This window comes from Macrobrachium nipponense, chromosome 21, assembly GCF_015104395.2.
Source record: "Macrobrachium nipponense isolate FS-2020 chromosome 21, ASM1510439v2, whole genome shotgun sequence".
Lineage (NCBI taxonomy): Eukaryota > Metazoa > Arthropoda > Malacostraca > Decapoda > Palaemonidae > Macrobrachium > Macrobrachium nipponense.
Window position 1 is genome coordinate 20,639,068 of NC_087212.1, and position 20,201 is coordinate 20,659,268.

At 43.9% G+C, this 20,201-nt stretch overlaps 1 protein-coding gene across 1 annotated transcript in view; it reads left to right on the plus strand.

Annotated features, from left to right (window-relative positions):
• The window catches only part of LOC135197829 (U3 small nucleolar RNA-associated protein 6 homolog), a 277,323-nt gene that overhangs the window by 194,757 nt on the left and 62,365 nt on the right, over positions 1 to 20,201 (plus strand). Inside the window, exon 13 of the mRNA XM_064224974.1 lies at positions 8,741 to 8,897. Coding sequence (XP_064081044.1) covers positions 8,741 to 8,897 — 157 coding nt within the window. The remainder of the gene's footprint in view (positions 1 to 8,740; positions 8,898 to 20,201) is intronic.

Consider the following 20,201-nt stretch of genomic DNA (forward strand, 5'->3'; position numbering starts at 1 on the left):
CCCTGCATTATTCACGGAAAATTCGCCTATTTGCGGTATTTTTATGAGAAATATCCACAAATTTCAATTTTTTTTATCAATTTTATCATAAAATGCACTTTTTGTGATAAAACTATTAAAAAATCCAGGTATGAAAATTTTTAGTGGGTTTTTCTTGAGTTTAAACTACCAAAATAGGAGGTTTTAAGCATTTTTATAGGGGTTCCAACTATTCGTGGGTTCTAACTATTTGGGGGGGGGGGGGTTCTGGTACGCATCCCCGCGAATACGGGGGGACCACTGTATCTTGTAACCCAATGATTTTTTATTTCTGGGAAATAATGAGAGCAGTTGTTTATATATACAGGCAGTCCTCGGTTAACGACAGAGGTTCTGTTCCTGGGGGCCGGACGCTAACCGAAATTCAAAAGTCTACGAGTGCCACAATCCCCCTTATGGTGCATTAGACTTGTTAACGATGCCTTGACAGTGTCATGGCCACATATTTTGCCCTAATATGTAATAACTGTTTAATGAAAATGTGGAATTTCATTTGCCTAATCATTTACTGTGGTCTGCATAGTAGTTCTACAAATTTTTAATGTCAGATTTGATGAACTTATTGGTAAATCTTGGTGTAGAGAGACCTTTTTCATACTGCTAACAAAAGCAAAAGAGAATGACAAAAGTATCATTAGTAACATTATAATCGTTGCTTAAACGCTACAGCCACGAACAACTGAACGAAAACAGTTGTTTTGCTACAATAGCCAAACCGAATCTGATGACAACAATGTTTCGCTTGCATTTCAGCCATCATACGATAGTAAAAAATTATCGTAGTTATGTTATAAATGATATTAATGAAGTAGAACAGGACTTATATATTTTTACACCATACCTTTATTTGGTATGGAGAAAAGATTGGCAAGGAAATAATGAAGCTGAGAAAACAAAATGTTAACACTGTTAATGACTATAAATTATTATACATAGCAGACCAACTCAGCTGCTCCAATCAAGGCATTCCTACAGAATGGACCCTGAATCCAGTGGTCTGCCTGGACCTCTGGAAGTTGTGGGGAAGGCCAATGATAGACCTGCTCGGGACTGCCAAAAATCATTGGCTTCCTCTTTATTGTTCCCCTGTTCTGGATCTAGGGTTGTGGGCTGTGGACACCATGCTCCTGAACAGGTCAGACAAGGAGTTGTATACATTTTCTCCCTTGGGAATGATCAGAGAAGTTCTCAAGAAGTTCTGGACTCTCAGAAATGTCTCAATGATCCTCATTGCCCCATTCTGGCCCCTCAGAGAATGGTCTGGAAAGAGAATAGTTTCCAGACCTAATCATTCTGATAGCAGATTTCCCAGGCTACTCTCCCAAAGATGAAAGCTGTTCAGACAGCCACACATAAGAGGTTACATCAAGGGTTTTCTACACTGGCGCTGACATGGTTCAAACTGTCGTCACAGTCCTCAGAGCCAAAGGCTTTTCAAGGTTGGCTGCAGAGGCGATCTCAAAATGTAGCCATCACTCATCCTCTTACGTCTACCAAAACAAATGGTCCATTTTTAGGTCTTGGTGCAGAAGAAATCAAGTCTCCTCTTCTCAAGTGATGGTAATGGAGATACCTAAGGAAGTTGAGAGGATTATCTTCTTCCACCATTAAAGGGTACAGGGCCTTGTTAATCTCTGTATTCAGACATAGGGATCTAGACTTGTCTTCTAATCAAGACTTAACAGAGGGGTCTAGACTTGTCTTCTAATCAAGACTTAACAGAAGGGTCTAGACTTTTCTTCAACTCAAGACTTAACAGACTTTATTAAGTCTTTCGATATATGCAAATGTAAGGAAACTCAACAAATTTTCTGGAATCTGGACGTAGTCATAAAATGCATGTCTGGCCCTCCATTCGAACCCCTGGCTTCTTGCTGTTTTAATAATCTAACCAGGAAGACCCTTTTCCTGATAGCTTGGCCTCTGCCAGGAGGGTAATTAAATAAAAGGGTTGGGTTCTCCAACATGAATGCCCTAGTTTTATATACTCTGGGATTTCTGGCTAAAAACGAGAATCATGCTAAATCTTGGCTTTTGTCTTTTACAATTAAGAACTTGTCTGACATTATGGGTCTGGATAAAGAGGAGAGGTCTCTTTGCCTGGTGAGAGAGCTCAAGTTCTACCTTTGCAGGATCGAAAACTTAGAGGGGCTTACTATGGAAAATTATTACTCGTTATTCACAGACTATACAACAGGTTGAGTTTTATCAGCCTGTTCCTCCCTCTCTGAACAGTAAAACCTTGGACACCCTTAGTTGAGGGAGATTTAACATGATCTATTTCAGATTACCTTGGGCGGGACATATGTACCTGATTAGGTGCCAGCCTTAACTGATTCACAGAAAAAAAGGGGGTCTCAGAATCAATTGGTATATAATAATTAAATCATTTAATACAAACAAGTAAGGAACATTTAACACTGATAAACTAAAATAAATTGAGACAAACTAATGAATAAACAAACTGAATCACAATCAACTAAATCAAGACAAATTACTACATTAAATTATGAGTGAATCAAAATTACACAAACTACGGTTATGGTAACATTAACAGAGAATCACAAACGAGCACAAATGAAGAGTTAACACTAAAACTAAACTGAAGGTAACAAAGTTCTTCTGGTAGATTCCACTGGGTCTTGGAATACACTTAAGGCATATATATGCTGTGAAGACTGGACCCAAAGGAACATGGAACAATGATACTCTCCCTTTCACAGCCAGAGCTCTGGAATGTCTCCCACCTTCCTTTCAAAGAAGCATAGAGGGAAGTACATGTGTAACCATTACACTGACAGAAAGGGATAATGTCTTGTTTGAAATACAGTAGTTACTAATAGAGAGAGTATCGAAGTAATTGCATATCCTTTACAGATGAGAAAATGAAAACTTTCATTCATGAATATACAAAATACTTAAAAAGACATAAATTACAATGACAGTCTGAAATCCTTCAGATATTTTGGTATGTACTTAAATGCTCCAAAATCATAAATTTTTCTGAAAACCAAAACTACAGTGGTTCAGAAAAAAATAGAGATTTTAAATTTCTCAACACTTCCATTAACTTATGGTGTTCTGTAAAGGACCCCTCTCATCCTCTCTCCAAGGATGCTCTCTCGTTTTTCCTGAGAGATCTCATTTGTGATGCCCATTCGCAAGTAAAAGAAGTGATACCTGGTATAAAGGTAAGGCACATGAGATTAGGGCAGTGGCTACATATCTGGCCTTCTTGCACTATAATCTTTCTTTAACTTCCATTATCCAATCAATATATTGGAAATGTAAGTTGGTCTTTGCGACCCACTATGCACAGGCAGTCCCTGGTTATCGGTGGACTGGGTTAATGGTGATACGGTTTTATAGCGCCATAAAATAGGCAAATTATGGTGCCAAAACATGCTGAGTTCCAGTTATTGGTGCCATAAGGGACTAATAATTGAGTTATGGTTACATTTACCAGATATCGGTGCCATAACCGCCATAAATCACCAAGTTTCGGTTAACCCTTAAACGCCGAGTTGCTATTTCCCAAAGTGTCTCTTGTATGCCGGCGGCGTTCGGGAGTTAGCGCCGAAGCGGAAAAAAAGTTTTTTCAAAAAATCACAGCAGACTTAGTTTTTAAAATTAAGAGTTCATTTTTGGCTCCTTTATTTCATTGCCTGGAGGTTAGTAACTATGCAACCATCAGAAATGAAAAAAATATCATTATCATATATAAATGTTGGAATATATGACGGCACTAAAAAATATTTCATATATATAATTGTATACAAATTGCGCTGTGAGCAAAACGGTTAAAGCTAATGAGTTGATTTTTTTTGTTGTATTGTACACTAAATTGCAATGAGTTTGGTATATAAAAAATTGTAAAACGATCAAAGCAACACAGAGAAAATATTATCACAAAATGATGCATGAATTTGTAACGAGCGGACGTAAAAAAATGTTTGTTAAAAATTCACCATAAATCAAAATATTGTGCTAGAGACTTCCCGTTTGTTGCAAAATAAAGGTAATTGATTGAATATTACTAGACTGTAAGTGTTTTAGCTTACAATTACAGTTTTCGACCATTTTGGTCAAGTTAAAGTTGACCGAAGGACGAATTTTTTCTATATCGTGATATATATGAAAATATTTCAAAAATGATAAAAGCTATAACCATGAATTAGTTTTTATTGTATTTTACATGAAATTGCGCACATTTTCATATATAAAACTTTATGTAACGGCTAATATAAAATGGTGCAAACATTACGACAAGCTGACGAAAGAATTTCTGAGATTTTCGGCAGAGTTACTGTGCACAGACGTAAGGAAAAAGTTTTTTTTAAAGATTCACCATAAATTGAAATATTGGGCTAGAGACTTCCAATATGTTGCAAAATGAAGGTAAATGATTGAATATTACTAGAATGTAAGGGTTTAGCTTACAATTGCATTTTTCAACCATTTCAATCGAGTCAAAGTTGACCGAAGGTTGAAATTTTGGCACTTGTCGTGATTTATATAAAAATATTTTGAAACTGATAAAAGCTACAGCCATGGGTTGTTTGTTGTTATATTCTATATGAAATTGCGCACATTTTCATATATAAAACTTTATGTAATGGCTAATATAAAATTGTGCAAAAATTACGACAAAGTGAGGAAAGAATTTCTGAGATTTTCGGCAGAGTTACTGTGCACGGACGTAAGGAAAAAGTTTTTTTTAAAGATTCACCATAAATTGAAATATTGGGCTAGACTTCCAATATGTTGCAAAATGAAGGTAAATGATTGAATATTACTAGAATGTAAGAGTTTTAGCTTACAATTGCGTTTTTCAACCAATTCGGTCGAGTCAAAGTTGACCGAAGGTTGAAATTTTGGCACTTATCGTTATTTATATGAAAATATTTCAAAACTGATGAAAGCTACAACCATGGGTTGTGTTTTTGTTGTATTCTACATAAAATTGCACACATTTTTATATATAAAACTTTATGTAACTTCTAATATATAATGGTGCAAACATTACGACAAACTGATGAAAGAATTTTTGAGATTTTCGCCCAAGTTACCGCGCGCGGACGTAAGGAAGAGGTGTTTTTCAAAAATTCACCATAAATCGAAATTTTGTGCTGGAGACTTCCAATTTGTTCCAAAATGAAGGCAAATGATTGAATATTACTAGAATGTAAGAGTTTCACCTTACAATTGCGTTTTTCGACCATTTCGGTCGAGTCAGAGTTGACAGATGTTTGAAATTTTGGCACTTATCGTGATTTGTATGAAAATATTTCAAAACTGATAAAAGCTACAACCATGGGTTGTTTTTTGTTGTATTCTACATAAAATTGCGCAAATTTTCATATATAAAATTCTATGTAATGGCTAATATAAAACGGTGCAAAAATTATGACAAAAAAATTTCTGTGATGCGGCGCTGGTTCTTTTTAGTGTGAGAAGAAAGAAATTCGCACATGACGTGCGAATTTCTTTCTTCTCGCTCTAAAAAGCATTGTGTGCCTGGGCTATGCTTGTAAACAAAACACCTTGATCCGTGAACTCCCAGCATCCCTCAAGGCGCGTGATTTCAAATTTTTTGCAAATTAGGCCTTTAGCTATTTTTCCGCGAATATTTAAAAAAACATTTTGTAGTCTACGTACCGTACGTCCAATTAGCACCCGACAGACAATTTTAGTCGACGTATAATACGTCCAATAGGCGTTATGGGTTAATGGTGGTTTTTGCTTATCATTACCCTACTGAGAATGGAATCCCTGCCGATAACTGGGGACTGTCTGGATGTGAAATCGAGAATATTTTTAATACTGGAGTACCTTGGGTCTGTTCGTGGTGGCTGGCATGGTTCTGGGGAAGGAAACATTAAGTTATTATTTATACCTTACTATTCACCTTGAATCTGGTGTTGGGTCTTAGTGGAGTCTGGGGCTAGTTGGTCCTGGATACCCCCCAGAATCGTTGGTAGGGTGGTGGTGTTTTTTAAGTTATTGGTGTAGGTGGTTTTGGTATTCTGGCTTTCGTGATTTTTGATGGTACTGTGCCCAGGACAGGGGCAAGGTCTGTACTTCACTAGCTCTTGGAGAAGTCCTCACTGTAAGGCTCCCACAATGTAGTAGGTGACCCTTGGTCTGAGGAAACACTTCTACAAGTTGAGATGAGCTGCGCCAGAGGTAGTAATTTCCTGCAATAGCTCTCTTAACTGGTAAGGCAACAACAAACCTTATGTTAATGTTAGCAATTTTTCTATTTGTATTTTATTACCATTAATACTGTGCAATAGTTTTCACCCATGAATCCCACCTCCTAGCAATGTGGGAATCAGCTATGTTATTACTTGGTAAGTTTCTTACATAAAAATTATTTATTTTTTTTATAATAAAATGAGATTTTTTCTATACTGAACAAATCATTACAGAATGGGAGCTCACCCACCTCCCCTCTCATGGATGACAAGGCATAAATAAATTGAATTCGGTTGCTGTGTTGTTTACATTCTACCCCGGTAGTGGGCGGGGAACCTGCCTACACTAAAAGACAAAAGAATTGTTACTGCCATTTTCAAATTGTAGCTGCTGGTACTAGAACTTCTTAGCCATTTAATTACAGGCAGTCCCTGGTTATCGGCGGACCTGGTTAATGGCGGTCCGGTTTTTATGGCGCGAAAACAGACCGAGTTTTGGTTATCAGTGCCATAAAAGTGCTGATGATAGAGTTATGGCACCATAACATAGCTAACAGAGGTGCCATTAACTGAACTTGGCACCAGAAGCTTCATAAGTCACCAAGTTTCGGTTAATGGCGGGTTTCACTTATCAGTACCCCGCTGATAACCGGGAACTGCCTGTACTTGGTAGTACATATATACATCAAATCTCATTATATTGTAAAAATATCACTTTTGTTGTTTGTAATAAAGCCTTAAACATTCATATTACTCTAATTTAGAAGTTGGATCAGAGATGTTATGTTGGGGTCAGATAGATAACTTCAATATCTTTGGTGTGGAAGTTATGGAATTATGGGTGATCTGGGGCATTGTCCAATAACAATCCATACCACCTTAAAAGGCAGTCCCTTGCTGCCCTGGTATCTTTTGACTTCCTTGACAAAGTACTCATGAAATTTCTTTAGGAAGTATTCTGGTACTCCTTACCCTCTTGTTATGCATACAAAAGACTGGCAGTTAAAAGCTATCTTTTCCTTTCAAGCTTGTGGATTAGCAGCTTTAAAATCAGGGTTGCCTTGATCATAAACCTGGTGCTTGAGTAGTCTGCAGCATTTTTTCATCGGCATTGAATATCTGCTCCAAGTAAATATTTTTGCTCTTCTTAACATTTGCTTTAGGGTGTCACTTGGTAGACAGAAGCTGTTTCTCCTGCAATTGTAATTTCTGTAGTCTTGTCCTCCAGATGTTATCAAACCAACCTTTGCTGGCTTTAGATTCTGCAGACCTCCCTTATCTTCTGATTGCCTTATGGCTAAATAAAGGGACATGACCTTTTCTCTGATCAGGTTCAATTCTGTTGGAATGCCTTCATATTTTTGACAATCTTGCACCAACAGTTTCCATTTGAGAGAGAGGAGTTTGCATGTGATGCAGTATTTTTGCACTTGCTGGTGTAACTGTAATTACAAATAAAAATTATTTCCATCATCTCTCTAACTCCAGAGAAGTTCACAAAGTCCAGAACTGTCAAATATGTCAAGTAATGTGACAGGAGGGGAATGTTGCCACCTAATTTGTCAATGATATTGATGATTCTCTCTCTCTCTCTCTCTCTCTCTCTCTCTGATGAGATAATTTTTATGGTACATATATGTAATAAGGTTATTAATATTTTCAAATAATAATAATAATAATAAATAATAATAATAAAATTGTAATCACAAAATTCATGTGATAGTATTTTAAAGAAATACAATAATCTTTCCGTTTCACTCTTAAATAAGGACACCTCTCTCTCTCTCTCTCTCTCTCTCTCTCTCTCTCTCTCTCTCTCTCTCTCTCTCTCTCTCTCTCTCTCTCTCCCTCTCTCAGATGAGATAATTTTTATGGTACATATATGTAATAAGGTTATTAATATTTTCAAATAATAATAATAATAATAAAATTGTAATTACGAAATTCATGTGATAGTATTTTAAATAAATACAATAATCTTTCCATTTCACTCTTAAATAAGGACCTCTCTCTCTCTCTCTCTCTCTCTCTCTCTCTCTCTCTCTCTCTCTCTCTCTCTCTCTCTCTCTCTCTCTCTCTCTCTCTCTCTCTCTCATTTGGCTGAAGTGTTAGAGGTACATACATTTATCTTTAAGGTTACTAATGTTTAAGATGATTTTGAAATATTAATAATATAATCTCAAAGATTAATAGAGTAATAAGATAATAACTTAGGTAAATTTGATGTAGGCTGTTATTTAAGGTATACATTTGGTATTTGAACTTTCAAGATAGGCAGATATAAGCATTTTTAGAGGGGAGTTCTAACTGTTCGCGGTTTTGAGCTATTCGGCGGGGTCTGGTATGATCCCCTGCGAATAGGGGGACCATTGTACTAGTTTTCTTACCAGATTCTATTTTAGGTCAAGGTATATTATCACTATTACTTCATTTTTATTGTTTTAATAATGCATATGTTATCTTCATAAATTTTTATGGATCACAATGTATATTTTCTTTTGAAGGATATGAGATCAGTAGAAAAGGCAGTGATTGGGAAGACGTAATGAAACATCTTGTTGGGATTAAAGTACCTTTGGTGATTCAGAAAGTGACTTTGAAGAATTCTCCACCCACAGAAGATTTCTCCAATATAACAGTTGACAAGAAAAAGAAAAAGAAGTAAGCATAATTTTGACGTTTCTTATGATATATTCAACTCCATTACAATACTGGTGTAAAACGGCAACTCTGTACCCTTACTCACTTCACCTTATGAATATAATCTTGACTTCTTTAATCTAGCATAACATGATCTGGCAACTCCTATGATCCAGCACTTTTTGCAATCAGCTGCCATTAGTTCTTGAGTGCCTCTGAGGGCTGCACCACATGTCATATGAGTTTTCTGAATTTTTGGATTTTGGAATTGGATCTTGCTTCATAAATACACAAGCTTAGTTTATTTCCAATAGTAACATTGTGCAAAACTAAAAAATCTATACACAGGCAGTCCCTGGTTATTGGTGATCCAGTTTTATGGCACTTATTTAGTGCCAAAAATCAGCTATTTTCAGCACCAAAATATGCTGATTTCCAGTTATCGGCACTCATGATAGAGTATTAGTGCTGGTACATACCTAACAGAGGCTCCAAACTGGTTATCGGTGCCGCCAATAAGTGCCGATCATCGATATTCAGTTATTAGTGATTTTTTCTTATCGTCAAGCCATCGGAACAGAACCCCTGTCAATAACCGGGGGACTGCCTGTAGTATATAAAAGTGGTTGTATGTATGTGTGTGTATTCCAGCACAACTCTGGAATACATTGAGGAGCAATTTCAACCAAACTTGGTATACATATGACTTACTACCAAGAAAAGAATACTGTAGGGGTAAGACATCACTAGCACCAAAGGGGGTAAGGGTGGGAAGGGCTGCAGTATTACATATGCATATGAATTACTATCGGGAAAGAATAGATTTATGGGGTAAGACATCACTGGCACCAAAGGGGATGCGGTGACATAAAAGTAACCGAAATGAGTTCGCATAGATGAATGATGCCCTTTAATTCAAAGTTCAGCAGTGATAGGAAGGGGGGCTTGGTGAGAAAGGGTGAAAAATAAAATGTAAAGAATGACAGATATTAGTGTCTAATCCATAGTTTTTGAGGTTGCAGAGATGAATAATGACATTCTTGATGCCCTTTAAGTCCAAGTTCAGCCTTAATAGGTGGGGGGGGGGGGGTTGAGAAGGGGTGAAATATAAGGTGTCAAAAATGCTGGGAAATGTAACTGAAGCAACTATCTTAGCAGGAAAGAGAGAGAGAGAGAGAGAGAGGATAAGTTACAAGGACTTATTATTCCATCCGAGATGTCATGTGCTCGCTTATCTATAGGAACAGGTTTTACTTTGTCTAGGTTTCTTTTGAACTCTTCCACGCTGTTGCTGTTTATAACTTGTGGCAGTTTATTCCATGTGTCACATAGCATGTATGTATGTGAAGTTCCTACAATGAGATGTGTTGTATCTCTTCAGTTCTAGTTCCATCCATTATTTCTTGTCTGGTTTTTCAGGTTTTTTGCTGAAAACAAAAGTCAAAAGAATTTGAAGTGCCAGAAAACATTGAAAGGTATCAGGAGATCAGAATTAGACAGAGCACTTATGAAGGGGTTTAAGCTCTGATGTAGCAAAGGTGTAAGCATTTCCAGGGACATGTTTATGGAGCAGGCCAGAATTTTTCAAAAGGAACTGAACCTAATGAATGACAGTGATTATTAGCAAGATTTTTACTACTTTTGATAACAGCAATATATATGTGGAATGAGCTGGCAAGACTGTGTTTACATAGAGGGTTTTTTAGGGATGATTTCCATGGTCCAGCAGTGTCCAGGTCCCAAGGCTACTGGATTAGAGGTCATACTGGATCCCATAAACTTCTGAACAATAAACATCACTCTTTAAATTAAAGACTATATGCGAAAAGCTATTAACTACCTTATTTTCCCATATTTGTAACAAAATATATTGTATAAATACACTTAAAAAACTGAACCTCTTCTTTTCTCTCTCTTATAAACAACATAATTTGGTAGGTTGGTAGTCTTTGTGTTTACTTACTGCTTACCATGGTTTTATCATCATTAATGTATTTTTATATAATAGCATTTTTATCAGCTGTTACCATATTGTGTTATGTTCCATTTTTACTTGTAATTGTATGAATTTGCCTTTGTTCCGATACGTAATACAAACCTTCGGTCCTTTAACAATAGGAAGGTACTTAGCGGCAGCTAAACCGGTCGTAAGCTTCAAACAATGGGGTTCGGTAGTTAACTACTTGTCCGGCAGTTAGCAGTAAGCTCGACTGCAAGGAGAGGAGTCACTTTGCTTTCGGCCATGCTAGTGGATGGACGTGCTGCTCTTCGTCTCTCTGCCCGCTTCTGTCGTATGCTTAGTTTGCTTCACTGCGTGAAGACTTTTTCGCTTTTCCTTTTACTTGTGTGCTTTTGTAAGTATAAAAGTAAGTGCGTGTCTTTTTTGTATTCATTTTGTTATGGATATGGAACAACAAGATCCGGAGAAACCCCCTCGCCCCCCCATCAACTGCAGATTGTGCCCTGGTGTTTGGGGCCATAAGTGTGGGGCCTTTCGCTCATCCATAGAGGTTGATCCTCATGATTTTTGTACTTGGTGTAGAGGGCGAGAATGCTCTTGCACCGAGACATGTAATACTTGTATTTTTTGGTCGGAGAAGCAGTGGGAGCGCTATGGGGGGAGGAAGAAGCCGCGCAAGCCGGCCAGGAGTCGTCAGAGGATTCTCTGGCTACGCCCTTGATTATGGACGCGTCTTCCTCTTTTCTCCCTCCATCTCAGCTCCCTTGTATGGCTCCTTCTCCTTCGGGGAGGTTTCTCGCTCCCTCTCCTCTCTCGATCAGTCGAGCGTGGAGGAGGGGGCGAGATACCCCGACATCCAGTTATACTCGGGGTCCTCCATTCGCTTGGGCTGGGAACTGCTTCCCCCCCCCCCCCCTCCCCCCGCAAGGAGAGAGACACCCCCCCACTAATCTACCCGACTTTTCCTTCCTCAGACTTGCTGGCCATGGGGGACGATCTCGGACGGGCCTGGTACTCGCTGGGGTTGCAAGGGACACCGACGGTCCAGGGGTTGCTGAGTCACCTGGCGAGAGGGACCATGCTGGTAACGCACAGGCCAACCACCACGACGGTGTCCACGCCGGGCTACGCTGCTCCGCCACACCTAGTATACACTCAGCACGTAGCCACGTTGACCCCGACAGCCGCTGTGCAGGCACCGCTGCCGGAGGTTTCGATGCCCGCTGCTACGCCGCCACCTGGGTTTGCCGATCCTGCTGCAGCCCTGGACTCCCGGTTCCCAAGAGCTCTCCTCTAGACCTGCCTCCTGTGCAGAGGATGCTGCCGGTTCCTGACCCGCCTCCTGTTCCTGAGTATGCTGCCGCTCCAGCCCTGGTACCAGTTCCTGCCGCCTTCGTTCCTGCCCGTGGTGTTGCTACTCCCATCCCAGGTCCTTCTGGACAGGTGCAGTTGGGCCCTGTTGCTTTGGCAACTGCCCCGGCTCCGTCCTGGATGGAAGACCTGACGGTGGTGCTGAGGAAGAGGAAGAGGAGGAAGATGTCGTCTTCGTCTTCATCATCGTCTTCGTCGTTGTTCGTTGCCGCCGCTTCCCCTTCAACTTCTAAGGCCCCACAGCCGAAGAAGAAGAAGGTTGCCTCCTCCCCCACTAAGAAGTCTCATGCTGAGACCTCTAAGGGTCCGTCCTACGGACTTCCGTCGGTCCTCCTGTTCCTTCGGGAACGGGGCCCGTCTCTCCTTCCGCAAGGAAGAAGAAGACAGGGACCGGAGGAGTGTCAGCTAACACCTGCACCTTCTCACCTGGCGCCAGAGGTTCTGCCTAGGCGCCAGGTACTGTCTCGGCCTCTTGTTCGCGAGAATCACCGAGTGTATGGTCACCTGCGGGTGACCGGACAGCCAAGACCCAGGCATCTGTGTCCCCTCGGCGCCAGGATCCAGGCACGGGGCGGAAGACTGGCGGGGGTGGCTCAGGCGACTCTCACCAGACCAGCGATCGCTCTCGCAGCGACGCACTGGTACCCAGGGTTGACGCGACGGTCCCAGACCGCTTGTGGGCTGAGGCGAGGAAGCGGTCCCCTCGGTCGCCTGAACCAGCCTTGGCTGGTCCATGCGGCATGACGCGCTGTGAGGACAGGCCTCGCTCCCACCGCGACAGCGGACTCTGCAGGTCCCCTGACTGCCGCTCCTACCGGGACCAGGCAGAGAGGGGGACCAGCAGCAGCTCTTCTGACGCTCGGGGACCTAAGAAGGAACCCAGGACGGCGGTGTGTCTGCTGCAATCAGCCTTGACTGACAGCATACTAGGCCAAGTGGACGCTCTCGTCTCCGAACAGGAGGGTTCGTTTCGGTCCGGTAGGTCTGCTAAGCTCCTTCCTCCACCTCTACTGCGACAGAGGCGCTTCTACATGCCTTCGGAGGACCCTCTGCCGCCCAGACAGGTTAACCCGGAGCTAGCCAGGCTAACTCCAGCGTTGTCTCTGCCGCAGCTCCTGTTGGAGAACCTTTGGTTCTCGCAGCAGGAGGCCCTTGCCTTGGAATCAAGTGCAATGGCAGCATTCCAAGCAGTCTCTTTGCTCGACCTGTGGTCCCTCACAGTGTCGAAAACCGCGGCCTCCTTGGGGAACATCACTCCTGAAGGGGACCCGGCTTTCTTGAGACCGTGCCAGTCTGGGGGTAGGGCCATCGCCTACCTGGCCCACCAGACGGCTAACCTGTGGGCCAACCTGGTTCTCCGGCGTATAGATGCTGTTCTCACCTGAGTGACCAGGGCGGCCGGGCGTGAGGCGGCTCTGGGTCTTCGCAATGGACCGGTGCGAAGTTCCTCCTCTCTCTTCCCAGGAGAGATTGTGGACACTGCGGTGGAAAGACGGCCCACTGACAAGAGTGACCGTTTAGTACACCAGGCAGTTTCGAAGGCGTCTGGGCAGCCTCGAGCTACTGCGGCCAAGCCCAAGAGTTTGGTTAGCGCTTCCTCTGTGGCCAAGACGATTGCATCATCAAAGCCCAGAGGAAAGACTCTGCCTTCAACTTCTTCAAGGAGTGACCGTCACCAGCCCTCCTCCCAGCCCTCCTTCTCACAAGGGGGAGCTGGGAATAAGAAGTCGAAGAGAGGTGGGAAATGCTAAGGATGGCGTTCCCCCTCACTTGCTGCTGGAAGTGGGGGGCTGCCTGTCGAGCCATTGGGCAACATGGCAGTGCTACGGTGCAGAGACCTGGATAGTAAACTTCCTTCGGGAGGGATATCTACTACCCTTCGAGTCTTGGCCACCCCTCACCTCCAACCTGGTCCATCTGCATGCTGTGGAGATCGTACAGGATCAGTCGCCGGGCTTCTACAGCCGCCTCGTCATAGTGGAGAAGTCCTCGGGGGGCTGGCGCCTGGTGATAGATCTCTTTCCCTTGAACCAATTCGTTCGCCAGACTCGGTTCACGATGGAAACAGCACGTTCAGTGCTCGATTCCATCAGGGAGGACGACTTCATGCTTTCTGTGGATCTGAAGGACGCGTATTTCCAGATACCCATCCATCAATCCTCCAGGAAGTACCTCCGCTTCATCCTCGACAGGACGGTGTACCAATTCAGGGCACTTTGTTCCAGTCTCTCAACCGCCCCACGTGTTCACGCGAGTGTTCACACTGGTGTCGGCTTGGGCCCACTCGGTAGGGATATGTCTCTTGAGGTATCTCGACGATTGGTTAGTCCTGGCGAGCTCCCGCTCACAATTGCTGCAGGACAGAGATCGACTCCTCGAATTCTGCCGCGATCTGGGAATCTTAGTGAATTACGAGAAGTCAGAGCTCGAACCCAAGCAGAGGATGAAGTACCTGGGCATGCTGATCGACATGGTAGTAGGGCGAGTCTTCCCCGCAGATTCACGGATCAGCAGGTTCAGGGAGGCAGCAAGACAGTTCCTGTCTCTACAGGAGCAACCAGCTCAGCAGTGGCAAGTCGTGATCGGCCACCTGTCGTCTCTCGAGTTGCTAGTCCCTCACGGGCGTCTTCACCTGCGGTCTCTTCAGTGGAGACTAAAGGAGTGTTGGTCACAGGCAAGGGACCCTCCCCTCTTCCCCGAGTCTCTCACGGAGAAGGTGAGGCAGGACTTAGCCTGGTGGCTGGACGACGGGAACCTCGTAAGAGGAGTGACTCTTCTCACTCCCCCCCGGAGATGCTGCTCTTCTCGGACGCATCAACCGAGGGATGGGGCGCACACCTGGAGGAGTTGCTGACTGCAGGTTTGTGGGACCATCGCGACAAGCACCTTCACATCAACGTCCTGGAGCTCAGGGCAGCGTTCCTCGCTCTCCAAGAGTTCCGGGACCGTCTGTTGGGACACTCGGTGGTGTTGATGTGCGACAACACCACGGTAGTGGCGTACGTCAACAAGCAGGGGGGCCTAGTGTCCCTCCCGCTGCACCAGTTGACGTTGCAGGTGCACGAGTGGGCCGTGGCACACTCAGTAGAGCTGTCAGCCCGCTACATTCCAGGCAAGAGGAATGTGGTAGCTGACAAGCTCAGCCGTCGGGATCAGGTGATAGGAACCGAATTGTCCCTTCATCCGGACGTGGTGGAAAGGCTCTTCAACCTGTGGGGGCGCCCAGTCGTGGATCTGTTCGCCACCCGGCACACCAGAAAACTCCAATTCACAAAGTGATCAGCAGGGCTCTGATCACTGCAAACCTTCGGATGATCCTGGTGGCGCCCAAACGACCTCAGGCCGTTTGGTATCCGAACCTGCTGGCTCTGCTTGCCGAAGCGCTGAGAGAAATTCCCCCCTGGCATAACCTCCTGTGCCAGCCACACGTAGAACGGTACCACCGGTCCGTTGAGTCCCTGTGTCTTCACGGCTGGCTGCTATCCACCATCTCTTGTGAGCGAGAGGCTTTTCTCACAGTGCAGCAACAGAGAAGGCCGGATACCTCAGACAGTCCTCTGCAGCTGTCTACCAGGGGAAGTGGTCCGTCTTCTGTGGTTGGTGTCGTGGACGGGGTCTCGCTCCTCTCAGAGCCACTCTTCAGCAGGTACCGGATTTCCTCGTCTTCCTTCGCCGAGAGAAGCTCCTCTCCGTCTCTGCAGTTAAGGGCTACATAGCCGCCCTGGCCCTAGTCCTTAAACTGCGAGGTGTGGATATCTCCTCTTCTTTCGAGATCTCCCTCCTGATGAAGACCTTCGAGAGGTCTTGCCCACCCAGGGAACTCAGGCCCCCAGGGTGGGATGTGACTCTTGTCCTTAGGAGTTTGACTCGCAGACCCTTCGAGCCACTCCAAGAGTCATCAGACAGGGATCTGACCCTCAAGACCCTCTTCTTGCTGGCCCTGGCATCGGCGAAGAGAGTAGGGGAACTTCATGGTCTTTCCTTCGATGTCAAACATTCCAGGGGATGGGGATCCGTGACGCTCGTTTTCGTCCCGAACTTTGTAGCGAAGACTCAGAATCCTTCGGTCCCTGATGACCGGTTCGAGTCCTTCACGATCCCCTCCCTGAAGGATTTCACCGATAATGATGCGGATGAGATGCTGCTTTGTCCTGTGAGGGCGCTACGGCACTATCTAAAGAGAACTCGGCACCTCAGGCCTGAGTGTCGACGCCTCTTCGTTAGCACCTGGGTTACCAAGAAAGAAGTTTCCAAGAACTCTTTCTTTCTGGCTGCGTGAGGTGATCAGGAGGGCGTACGAGACAGCTGGCAATGACAACACCCTTACCCTTTGTCTGAGAGCCCATGAAGTCAGAGGTATTGGTTCCAACCCTTGCATTCCGCAAGAACTTCTCCGTGGCGCAGGTTCTGAAGGCAGGGGTTTGTGCTAACCAGACCACCTTCACTTCATTCTACCTTCGGGATATCACCCACAGGTCCTTGGACACTTTTTCCTTGGGACCCGTGGTAGCTGCTCAACAAGTTGTGTAGTCTACTCAGCACCCGAGCGGGCATAACAGCATCGCATCCTTGTGTGACTGCATGAATGGACGAGTGAAAGAGAGTGTAACTGGCTTTTCTTCCTCCTTCGTTCTTCTCCTCTACCTGTGGGCAGAGGGCCGCGGTCGTCACTATGCTGAACAGGAGGCCGATGCAGGTAAGCTACACAACCGAGCCCCATTCTATCCCTTTCAGCAGGGATAGAAGTGTTTATCCACCACTCCCCAACAAGGGGGGGAGTGGAAGCCAACAAGAGACAAACCCATAACTTTACCTTGGCTCTTGAAGTAGGAACTAGTTCTTGCTTTTTGCTATTTATAAGAGGTACGCTTGTCTCCCTCTTATAAATCTGGTCCAGAAGTCTGACCACTGATCCTGCGGTACACACCCCGATCAGCTGGACAGAGGCTAGGATCCCTCCCTCTGCTCTTACGACCAGGGAGGGAATCCAAGGTAGGACGAACACCAGTCTGTTCATAAGACTCAAATTCCACCCACTAATAAGTGAGTCTTCCTATTGTTAAAGGACCGAGGGTTTGTATTACGTATCGGAACAAATAACAATTTGTCGGAAATTGTATTTTTCCTAACTATACAAACCTGAGGTCCTTTAACAATAGGAAGATACTTAGTGGCAGCTGAACCGGTCGTAAGCTTCGAACAAGGGGGTTTGGTAGTTAACTACTTGTCCGGCAGTTAGCAGTAAGCTCGACTGCGAGGAGAGGAGTCACTTTGCTTTAGGCCCAGGAAACGCAGAGTGAGGGGTGGCATGAGGTGGGACTATATGTAAAGGACCTCAGGTTTGTATAGTTAGGAAAAATACAATTTCCGACAAATTGTTATTTTTTATAGTGTAGTGAGCAAAGAGGGAGGATTTGAGGCTGAAGTTGACAGTAGGATAAAAGCTGCATTGGGGAAGTGGAGAGAGTTATCTGTAGTGGTATATGATAAAAAAAATGCCAATCAAGCTAAATGTCAAGATAAATAACACAATGATAAGACCAATGTTAATTTATGGAGCAGAAACATGGGCTCTAATAAGAAAAGAGGAAGTAAAGCTTGAGAGAACAGAGATGAGAATGCTGAGGTGGATTATGGAAATATCACTGTTTGAGAGATTGGAAAATGATGAAATAAGAAGGGCAGGCTTAGTAAATATTACAGAGGTGATAAGAGTGTCACGATTGAGATGGTATGGTTTATGTGTCGAGGATGGGTGACGAGGAGAGAGTGAAAAGGGCTTGGGAGGAACCTGTTAGAGGAAGAAGATTGAGAGGGAGACAAAATTAGATGGAGAGATAAAGTGAAGGAAGATATGGAGAGAAGAGGTTTGATGGAGGATGATGCCTTTGATAGAAGGCAGTTGGGAAGGTGCATCAGGCAACCAACCCCTTAATGTAGGGATTACAGTGGGAAAGAAGAAGATAAAAAAGGCAAACCCACAGTCATATCCTACGTAGCATGTTATTAGGAAACTAATTACAGCGTTGGCCTTCTTCAGAAATGTCTCTTTCAAAGACGTCTCCGATTGTACTGGGTTGTCATCAGGGTCGGTATTCTTAGAACATTTACTGCCATGAGCTCAAATGCGAGTGCACAGCATATCAGTAGGTGGTATAGATAGTCCTGACCCCATAGGCGCTACAGCAGAAAACCAGGCCCCTTCTTAACAGGTGGATATGCTGACTATCACTTGGGAAGGCTTGACAATAGTATTTCAACCATACCCAGGATGCTTAGGTTATTCACAGCAGAACTTCACTGCAAAAACCTGAGTTTATGTTTAGTTTCTTGTTTTTTGTTACAGAAACTTTAGGGTATTAAGAATAAAAAATGGGGCTTTGAAACTTGTCGCTTGAACTCAGACCAGAAATGTTTTTGGGTCGTTGGAATTAAAATTTGAGAGCTCAAGCCTTTCATCACCTATCGGTTTCTTTGTAAAGCTCCTTGAGGACAATACGAGTGACTACACTTTAAAAAAAGACAGGTTTTGACATAGGAAAAACCTGTTTTTGGTAGTTGCTGTTAAGTCCTCAAAACCCTCCCGTGGGATTTGGGCAAGGAATCATCCTGCATTGACCAACAGAGAGTAATGGCTCCTGGTCTTTTACTGGCCCGGTCATAAACAAGATGGTCAGCGCATGCATAATCATCACTTCTGCAGGTTTTGACATTGGAAAACGGGGTTCAGCCTTCCTGAAGTTGAGATAAAATGCCCTCTTGTCGAGTCTTTGTGTCCATTATTTTTGTATATGGGACTTAGCCAGTGATTATATAGCTAAGAGCTTTTGGTGTGGTTAGAAAGCTCTGCCCACTTTCAGGGAGTATATGTAGGTAAGAACCTGTCAGAAAGCTTCATTTTGTTTTCTGCTGGCCTTTGTTCAACATCAATGGTTTTTGGCAGCCTTTTTTCCAACGGATTATTGATGACTTCTGAGTTCTCGGTGAAGTACTCTGGGTTGTTTTTCGCATTAGCGCATTTTTAGTATGTCAGATTCTAGCACTACTAGTGTTAGGTTTTATGTAGATGGTTGTAAGACCAGGTTAGCAAAATCTTGTTATGATTCACATCCCAGGTGTAGTAAATGCAGAGGCCAAGAGTGCAAGAAAGAGAATACTTGTGCTGAATGTCGTGATTGGGATGAAAAGAAATGGAAAATCAATAGGTCCCATCAGGACAAAATGGAAAAGGACAGGAGAGGAAAGCAGCTGTTAGGGCAGAGAATAGGTAGAGTTTAGAGAATATTCATGCTGCCGAATTGGTAGAAGATAGCTTGATTGCTTCACCTGTAATTCCTGTTGATTCCCCTGTGTAGGGGAGGTGGCTGTCTGGCCCGCTGGTGCTCCTAGACGAAGGTCACTGTCCCGCTCCCCCGCACCAGGGAGAAGACATACTGGAGGTTGAAGGGAGGCCGGTGAGGTTTGCCCCCGGGCAGTCACCCCCACAGTCGAACCTGCTGGCAATTCCCAGGTATCGACAAGAGTGCTGTTGGAAAGGTGTCTCATTTGATGTACATGATCTGTCATCAGATTCAGACAGCTTGACTACCAGCAAGAGTCGTCCTGGGTGATTTCAAGATGTGTCGCACCCTCTCAAGAGACAGTTGTAGGATGTAGATAAGTTTCCCCCTCCTCCTAAGAAAAAGGAAGAGGACATATTGAGTCCTCAAACTTTGTGTAGCTACACAGTATCACCACCTGCTTGTTCGGCTTCCCAATCCCTGTCGCTCCATACCTTTTCAGGTATGGAGCGACATTATGTTTTGCGGAGCGAGTTTTGTCGGTCTCTAGATCCAAACTTGTCCTAGATTTACCTAGGACTCCAGGTCACAATTCCCCAGTTACGATGCGATGATCGCGTTTAGCCGAACGATCGACACCAGCTAAGAGGCACCCGCCTCCCTTGTCAGCTGAGTCAAAACCGGTTTCACCCCACTCTCAGTCATATCCTTGAC